Raw genomic sequence first — 9193 nt, 5'->3', positions numbered from 1 at the left:
TCAATCATTAAGCTTGTAGGTTTCCTTTTTTTTTTTTTTTTTTTTTTTTTTTTTGCTTAAGGAGGTTTGAGAGGGGTTTCTGTCACTTGCAGTAGAAGAAAGTGTTCTGGCATATATCTCATCTCAACCCAGCAACAAGAGCTGTCCTCCCATCCCAAGGACGGACCATATTCCAGGGGGCCCGAGGACGAGGCTCCATCCCATCTCATGAATGATCTTGGGCAACGTGCTCACTGTCTCTGAGCCTCAGTTTCCTCTCTTGCAAAGTGGAGCAGGAATCAGGCTCTCGGCTGGCTCTGGGGATGAAAAGGCTCTGGGGGGAGGAGAACAGAGCCATTAAAAATGCATGTGCTCCTCTTCCATCTCCTTCAGCCAGCCTCCGGGTCAGATGAAGGGAGGGCTGGGTCCCAGTGCTTCCCGTCTCCTCCCAGAAAGATACCCTCAAGCTGCCATCACCCTATGCCAGGATGTAAAGAACCCGAGACCTCCCCCTTCCGATGTTTCCCCATCAGTTGCCTCCCGGTCTCAGCCTCTGATGCTGAGTGTCCCGAACGATCTCCTTTGAGGAGAGAGAAGGTGCAACTCAGGCACAGCCTTTCATTTTCCTGCTGGGGAAACGGGGGACCAAGGGGGGGGGGCAGGGACTCACCCTGTGGCCTGGCGTCCATGCTCCCTGCTCAGTCTGCATCCTCAGCTCCTTTTTAGCCTCCTGTTGGAGACAGAGCCTCTCCCCGCCTCCTCCTGCCCATCTGGGACTCAATTTGCCTGGGCCGCCCCTGGCACCACGTGCAGGACAGCCCTTCATAGCCCACCACACCCCCAGTCACTCCAGATGCACCATCAAAACCCAGAACTGGGGGTTCCTGTCATGGCTCAGCGGTAATGAACCTGACTCGTATCCATGAGGACAGGGGTTCAATCCCTGGCCTTGCTCAGTGGGTTGAGGATCTGGCATTGCCGTGAGCTGTGGTGTAGGTCCCAGATGTTGCTCAGATCTGGTGTGGCTGTGGCTGTGGCTGGCAGGTATAGCTCCGAATTGACCCCTAGCTGAAACTCCCTTTTGTGGAGGGAGGGTGCGGCCCTAAAAAAATTAATAAAATCCTGGAACTGGCCTTTCATGCATGATGGCAGAGTAAGGCCAAGTACGTCCCCTCCTGGGAACTCGTGACACCAGGAGCAAAGGAGAAAGAAGGACATGCTCCTCCATGAAGGGGGTGGGAGGGGGGCACCTGCAGTCCAGCCACAGCCACACACGTGAATGGAAAGCAGGAGTCATCAAATCTTAGCTCAAATGTCACCTTCTCAGGGGGACCCACCCTGGGCCCCTGACTCCAAACTGCAGCACCGCACCGACCTGGTTTTATTAAATGTTTAAATAACCTTAATACAATTAAACGTTTCCCATAATATTTACTGTGCTTTTTACATACGTCTCTTACTTAGTATCATATTTACAGTCTGTTCCATGAGCAGAAGGACTTTGTTTTATTCACTGCTAGGTCTCAGAGCCTAGAATAGTGCCTGACACATAGCAGGTGTTCAATAAATAATGGATGAATGAATGAATGAATGGGAGGCGGAGTTGTGACTGACATAGCGGTGGACAGAAAGCAGGGAGGGGACTGAGCCTGGGATGGAGCCACCTGACCTTGGACTTGGAAATGCCCCAGAATGGGACACGAAGGTGAAGACATGGGTGTCCTGGGAAGTCTGTGAATGAAGCCAGAGACCTGCCCCCCTGGACACCCTCTGCTCACACGATGGGGAAGCTAGAGGGTCTTCTTCCATCCTTAGTGGCAACAGATGCGAGGGGTTTACTTTTAAAAATTGATGGCCTCGGATTGGGATGATCACTGTACAACTATAAATGTAATAAATGCATTGAGTAATAAAAAAAAATTGATGGCCTCAGAAAAGAAACTTCATTCTGCAATTTTGGAGGCTCTCAGCCTCATGCTGGCTCCCCACCCCAAAGCAAAACCCATCCCTGGAAAGAGGTGTCAAGGGAGGGGGGAGGGGGAACCTTAACCCACTGAGAGAGGCCAGGGATCAAACCTGAATCCTCACCGACCTATGTTGGGTTCCTAATCTGCTGAGCCACAATGGAAACTCCCTTATTTTACCTCTTTAGGCTCAGTTTCCTCATACACGAAACGGTTATACTGATCGGACATACTTCTTAGCTCTTGTGGGACCACAAGTCAGTAAGTGTAAAGTCCTGAGAGCAGTGAGCAGCGTCTGGCACATTGCAAGGGCTCAGAAAATGCTGTTACTCTATCCTCACTTTTGTGGACAAGTCACCTCCACAAGCTCTCAGCTCTTATGTAGGGAGACAAGGAGCTACAGACTTCTGCAGCCCCAGATGAACCAGCAGGAATGGAGATGCTGGGTTCTGATGCCCCCTGCTGGTAACCATTGGAACTTGGCTGAGGAGTCCGCTGTCCAGGCCCTGTCAGGGACACACTTGTCACAGCAACTCTGGGCAGTGAGTACGTGGTGAGGAGAAAAGGTGAACTGGAAGGGTTTTTTTTTTTGGTTTTTTTGTTTTTTTTTTTTTTTGCTTTTTAGGGCCACACCTGCAGCATATGGAAGTTCCCAGGCTAGGGGTTGAATCGGAGCTACAGCTACCGACCTACACCACAGCCACTGAAATGTGGGATCTGAGCCACCTCTGTGACCTACACCACAGCACATGGCAACTCCACTGAGCGAGGCCAGGGATCGAACCCGCAGCCTCATGGTTCCTAGTTCCTAGTTGGTTCCCCCTCCCCCCTCCCTTGACACCTCTTTCCAGGGATGGGTTTTGCTTTGGGGTGGGGAGCCAGCATGAGGCTGAGAGCCTCCAAAATTGCAGAATGAAGTTTCTTTTCTGAGGCCATCAATTTTTTTTTATTACTCAATGCATTTATTACATTTATAGTTGTACAGTGATCATCCCAATCCGAGGCCATCAATTTTTAAAAGTAAACCCCTCATTTCTGCTGCGTCACGACAGGAACTCCAGGAGGTTCTTTTTTTAAACCAACAACGGCTGAATCCTACCCCTTGGGTGGGCAGAACCTGCCGTGGGCAGTGGGTGATGCTGCCGGGCCGTGAGACCGCGCTAAGCAGGGAGATCACGTGTGCGCGCACACATACATGCACAGAGACACACAAACACATACTTCACACACACAGCACATATGCACATGCACATCTGGAAAATCCTGGACATCTGTGCATCAAGGGCCCAAGGTAAGGACAGGTGCTCAGGTGAAGTCAGAGGTTGGGGATCACTCTCAGCCCCGATCCCCGAGTGGCCTTGGGTGAACCGAGGCTGGAAGGGGAGGAAGGGCCCATGGGGGAGGCTGGCAGCAGCAGATCAAAAGAGATGATTGGATGCAAGAAAGAAGGGAGGCGGAGCCTGAGAGGATGCTCAGTGGGGGAAACCAGGAAGCAATTTCAGTGCTCACCCTTCAGGGAAGAGAGGGCACAAAATCAGGACCTCACTGCCAGGGCCACGCAGCACGTATGTAGCGCTCTATGTGCTGATACAGATGTGCCAGGGACTCTGCCCAGTGAAGAGCCAGAGCTGTGTGGATATGTAAAAGTCACTGCAGGTCCGTGGGGCTGGGGTGGGGTGGGGTGTATAGAATATTTGTAAATGCAGAGAAAAAGCCCTGAAGGAGAAAGCAGCCGGAGGCATACGTCATCTCTGTCATGTTTTAAGTGTTTAAGAGAGAATGGTGGAGTGGGGGTCCTGTGGTGGTGCAATGGTAACGAACCCCCCACCCCCCGACAGGCATGCATGAGGATGCGGGTTTGATCCCTGGCCTCGCTCAGCGGGTTAAGGTTCCGGCATTGATGTGAGCTGGGGTGTAGGTCGCAGACACGGCTCGGACCCCGCGTTGCTGTGGCTGTGGTGTAGGCTGGCAGCTGCAGCTCTGATCAGACCCCTAGCCTGGGAACCTCCATATGCTGCAGATGTGGCCCTAAAAAGAAAAAGGAATGGATTGCGTGAGTGAAAAAGTTAAGAATGAAGAGGGGAGGGACAGGGAACCCGAGGGAGGAGCTGCAGGGGTCTGGGCCCCGCTGTCACTCAGGGTGAACAGGACATGGCTCCTCTGGGCTCAGTGCCCCCCACCCCCGTTTTATTAGGTAGTTGATATTTAAAAGCCCTTTGCTTCTAAATGTGAATTCTTTCTCCTGGGGACGCGGACTTTCGTTTTCCATAGTCCCTGCCCCTCCCTGGTAGTGGCCGAGGCCCCCCCTTCCTCTCCTCGGTGTTGCCTGAAGGTGTCTGATCTCAGTTTCTGGTCTACACTGTGGTTCCAGGAGCCCTGGGTGCAAAGAGCCACCTTAGTTGGGGACAGTGGATAGAGGAGGGGCTGGATGGACAGATGGACGGGCAAGTGGAGGCAGGGGAAGGTGTAGGTCGGTTGCCCAGGATGCTGGCTGTGGAAACGTAGATTGCAGAGGCCCCGTCTTTCCACTCGAGCGCGGACCCCTCGCCTCTATGTCTCATCGCCCACAGACGAGCCCAAACTGGGGGGACGGGAAAAGGAAGGGGGCTGGGCTGAGCCCTGCCATGTGCCAGCCCTTGGTGTTCTTCGGCCCACCTGGTCCTCCTGTGAGAGAGATGTTCTGTCCCCACTTCTCAGATGAGAAAACCAAGGCTCTGAGCCGGAAACATCAAGCCTGGACTCCCCACTGCCTTCCTCCCGCCGCCCAGCGCGTTCCCATGGGATCAGCCTCTGTATTTTCTGTTTCCAAAGCCGATCACACCTGTTACTCTACTTGATCTCAAAAAACCCCCTCAGATGCTATTTTTTCCACATTTGAGTAAACATGAAAAAAGAAGAGGAAAATGATATGAAGACTTGGGTCAGGTCTCGGCTGTGCTGGGGTTCACCCTTGAGACCCCGGACCCCACGCCCCTGGCCCCCTGTCACGCTGGAATCTGGTCCAGGGTGACCAGCGGCCGGGTTCCTGGCGGCGGGAGGAGGGGAACACAGGGCTGCCAGCCGGGCCGGGTCAGGCACTGCAGGTGGTAAGTGAGGGAGCTGCAGTGGGCCTGCGACCGGGCCTGGCGGGGGCACGTCCCATTCTTGTGACTGTCACGTGCAGTGTTGTGGGATTGCTCCAACTTTCAAGATAGAAATCTGCATTTTTAAAAAATCTGGAAATCTTCAATGTTTACAGAATGTTGGCCACTAGCAAAACAAAATAAAACAAAGAACCGTTGTGAGCTAAAGGGAACTGCCATGGACAGAATCCATGTCCCAGGCCCGTGTCCTCTGCGGCCTGCTGGCATCGCGCAGACTGTGCCAAGTGGCCTCAGGCCCGTCCTGCGCTGGGTGCTGCTGGACCCCTGTCAAGGGAGAGGAAGAGGCCCAGCCAGGTAGGAGGAAGGGCTTTAGAGGTGGCGGCTGGTGGCAAGGCTGCGCCTGGGGCTGGCTGGGCTCGGCCGCAGCCCCCGCTTTCTCCCTGGGTTTTACCGGCCACATTCATTCCTGGTTGTTGTGCGGCCGAAAACAAGGCGCCCCCAGGGGATCAGAGATTCTTCAGGAAACAGAGAACAAAATACACTTTACTTCACTTTAATTAAAAAATAAATACATGCCAGGGGATTTTTTTTTTAAATGAGGAAAAAGGTTGAAAAAACAAAACAAACCCAGGGACTTCCCGTTTTTAGCTGGTGGGAGGCCTGTGGGCGACCTGCAGGCAGGCTCAGCCCCGCCCGGAGGGCAGGGGTTCCGCCGGGCACACAGCCCCCTTCTGCGACGCGTCCCCGGGAGGCCCTGCCCCTCAGGGCACAGGGGCTTTCTGGGGAGCAGGGGGGGTCCTCCGCGGTGGGGTGGCTGGAAGCTGCAGGGCGAGGTGTGTGTGGACGGGGCAGAGCCCCGCGGCCTGAGCTCCCAGCCCCTCGCCGGCCAGCAGATGTCCGTACAGGGCTCCAGGCCTGGGCTGGCGGCTCTGCTCCCGAAAGGCAGCCTCAGCTCGGAAGCCCTCGGAGGACGGGCCCCCTGGGGGCTTCTCAACCTCACCACAACCCAGGTTCCAGAGAGCTGGGTGGGCAGCTCAGCTGAGGCCCCGGGAACAGGAGGAGGTGACGAAGCGAGGTCCCTTGGGCCAGCCCGGGAAGGGCCTGGGGGCAGGCGGGCAAGTGGCCCTCCTTCCAGGAGGTTCTGGGCCAGGAAACAGCATTTGAGGCCTCAGGCTGGGCTCAGGGTCTCTGTACAGTGGGCGGGCATGGGCAGGCCCTTTGCACCCCAACCTCGCCAGGCTGCACCCCACAGTGGGCAGAGGCCCCCCAGGAGAGCGCACTCTCTCTCAGGGTCGGCGGAGGGACAGGCGGGTCGCGAGGGCCACGGGGGCCTCAGAGGTGGACCCACTTGTTCCAGTTGGCCTCGCTGGGGAAGACGCGGCCCAGGCGGATGGTGCAGTCCAGCGTGGGCTCGTAGGACACTGTGAGGTTCTCGCTCAGGCTCGAGGGCGCCTCCACCTCTTCGACCGCCAGCTTGGAGAAGAGCGACACGCTCCGGGGCTTCCTCAGCAGGCGCTTTTTAATGCAGCCCAGGAATTCCAGGCCCTGCAGACGCCACAGACAGACTGGTTTCCAGGGGCGCTTAAGGCCCGTGTCCTCTCCTGGGCGCTGCTTCCCAGAACAGACCCCTGATCTTGGCCTTGTAGGAACTGACCAGGGGGTTTAGGCAAAAGCCCAGGGCAAGCGAGCGAAGGGCGTGACCAGCATTTGCACAGCAGCCTGTGCTGGGCAGGGGCTGCGGAATGGCTTCCAGATGGGGTTTTGTTTGGCCCAGACCTGCAGGGAGTTTCACAACGAACTTCCCATTTCTGCTGCTGCTGAGGAGCTGGAGCCTCCGGGCACATGTGGCAGGAGTGCACCGTGCCCACCAGGCTGTGCTGCCCTCAGGGGGCCGTGGGCCTGGTTCCAACTCTCCCTTGTCCCTCAGCTACCAGCCTGCCCCTGTGGCCTTGCGAGCTCTCCACGCCCCACCCCGGCTTTTTACGGCTGAACCTGTGGCACATGGAAGTTCCCGGGCTAGGGGTCAAATCAGAGCTGCAGTCTGCGGCAATGCCGGATCCTTAACCCGCTGAGCCAGGCCGGGGTTGAACCCGCACCCTCACTGACATCATGTTGGGTTCTTAACCCGCTGAGCCACAACGGGAGTTCTGGCTTGTGGGCTCTGGAGCCCTGGTCAAGTGAAAACGTCAGAGGCAAGAGCCCGGGAACGTCAGTATTTAAGCCAAGGCGGCAGCACTGCGGGGCTGGGGAAGGCCCCAGGGCAGGGGGGTTGCTGCGGGGGCTGAGTGCTGAGAACCGGGGCTGGGGGCCAGCAGCGCTAAAGGGTGGGAGGCCAGGCACAGGAGGACGGAAACAGGCGTGCAGGAGGGGGGTGCGGGTGCAGTAAGGAGGGGACGCCTGGGGCACAGGACTCTTCCCAGGAGCCTGGCTCTCTGTGGGGAGGCCGGTCTGCCCTCGTGGGCAGCACCAGCCCTGGAGCTCGGCCCACGGGCCCCCCACCGCCGCCGCCACCCTCTGAGACTCAGGAAGAGGGACCCAGGGAGAGCCTCCCCAGCGGGGGCCCCTCGCACCTGGAGCAGCTCAAGCACGGCGAGGGGCTGCAGGACGCCCTGGTAGTGCTGCAGCAGACAGCTCTCGGGGATGCCGGGCCGGGTCATGACCTGGTAGAGCACGGCCTCCATCATGCCCTTGCACACGGGCGTGTTCAGGCGGCCGTCCACGATGCGCCACGGGCGCCCGATGAAGCAGATGTTCTCAGGGTCCCTGCGGGGCAGCCACGCAGTGGTCAGGCTCAGCGGGGAGCGGGGACGGCTGCGCCCACACAGCCCAGATCACGGGCCGGGGACCGTCTCCCTCCTGCTCCTCTGCCACTCGCTTCCCTCCCACCTGGACGACGGCGCCCAACCCCACGGCCCAATCACCGCACACTGGTGGTGACAGTGGGAGGAGAGCGAGGACTTGTGGCTGCCTCCCCTTTGGGCCAAGCTCTCAAGTCTTTACGCAGAAGCTCTGCTTCTGTGTTTTGGTTTTTTTTTTTTTTGTCTTTTCTGGGGCTGCTCCCGAGGCATATGGAGGTTCCCAGGCTAGGGGTCGAATCGGAGCTGTTGCTGCCGGTCTACGCAGAGCCACAGCAACGCCAGATCCAAGCTGTGTCTGCAACCTACACCACAGCTCATGGCAATGCCGGAGCAAGGCCAGGGATTGAACCCGCAACCTCATGGATCCCAGTTGGATTCATTAACCACTGCGCCACGACGGGAACTCCTCTGCTTCTGTGTTGACGCAGTGGTTCCAGACACACTTTCCTTGGGAGGTTTCTGTTAAGAACTAAGCCAGGGACTGGTGTGCCACGTGGGGTGCTGGCAGGGGACAGGCCCCAGGCTGGCTGGGCACTGGGCTCTGATGGCGCGAATGGGCCCTGAGAGGTGAGATCTGAGCCGCGAGTGCAAGGCTCCGCCAAGCTGAGGTGGCGTCCACACTGTGGGAGGCACGCCCGCCGCCAGAACAGCTTCTGCGAACCCACTGTTCCGGACGGACCGGGCACTATGGCAGCCTTGTACTCCTGGATGTGCAAGGAGCCCCCCTCGGGGGCCCAGTGGGTGGGATCGCCTGTCCCTCACACAGCTGGGTCTCCCCTGGCCGAGAACATCGGTGCCAGACAGATCTTTGTGAGAGATCGTCACCCCACAGTTAATTCTGGACCCTGGGGACGGCACCGCCCCACCCCTCCCGGCTCAGGCCCCTGAACCTGAACCACACTCACCTCTCCTGCCCTGCCTGGGAGAGGCTGCCGGCTGCAGACCCGTCCGCCACACCTGAAAGTGGAAAGGGGTGTGAGACACGGAAAGTGGGGCCAGCTCTTCCTCCCGTTCATCCCACAGGTCCTCCGGGGCTGGGGATGAAGCGGGGAACAGAGGGGAGCAGTTCCGTCCTCAGAGCCTCCGTCCCCGGAGCAGCGGGGCTGCGGGACCAAAACCTGCACACCCGAAGCAGCCCTGGATGGAGGGCAGAGTGCAGTGGGGGGCTGTGCCTGGGGCCCTTCCAGGGGGGCAAGCCAGCCCCTCTGCCCCCTGAAGCCCTGACCACAGAGATGGGTATGTAAAAGCCTTGGGCAAAAACACCCCAAAGAATCACACAGCACAGGAGAGGAAAACGGGGTGTCGGCCA

General features: G+C 57.9%; 1 protein-coding gene across 3 annotated transcripts in view; it reads right to left on the bottom strand.

Moving 5' to 3' along the window:
• Positions 1-5594: 5594 nt before the first annotated feature.
• Positions 5595-9193, bottom strand: part of GTF3C1 (general transcription factor IIIC subunit 1) — a 70298-nt gene continuing 66699 nt past the window's right edge. For all 3 annotated transcript variants that reach the window (XM_047780242.1, XM_047780243.1, XM_047780244.1), the window contains exons 35-37: positions 8790-8841; positions 7597-7789; positions 5595-6571 (exon numbers count right to left, since the gene is read on the bottom strand). In XM_047780242.1, coding sequence (XP_047636198.1) covers positions 6359-6571; positions 7597-7789; positions 8790-8841 — 458 coding nt within the window. In that variant the 3' untranslated portion in view covers positions 5595-6358. The remainder of the gene's footprint in view (positions 6572-7596; positions 7790-8789; positions 8842-9193) is intronic.

This window comes from Phacochoerus africanus, chromosome 5, assembly GCF_016906955.1.
Source record: "Phacochoerus africanus isolate WHEZ1 chromosome 5, ROS_Pafr_v1, whole genome shotgun sequence".
Lineage (NCBI taxonomy): Eukaryota > Metazoa > Chordata > Mammalia > Artiodactyla > Suidae > Phacochoerus > Phacochoerus africanus.
The sequence above is the reverse complement of the archived record's forward strand: the minus strand, read 5'-3'. Positions and strand labels throughout refer to the sequence as shown.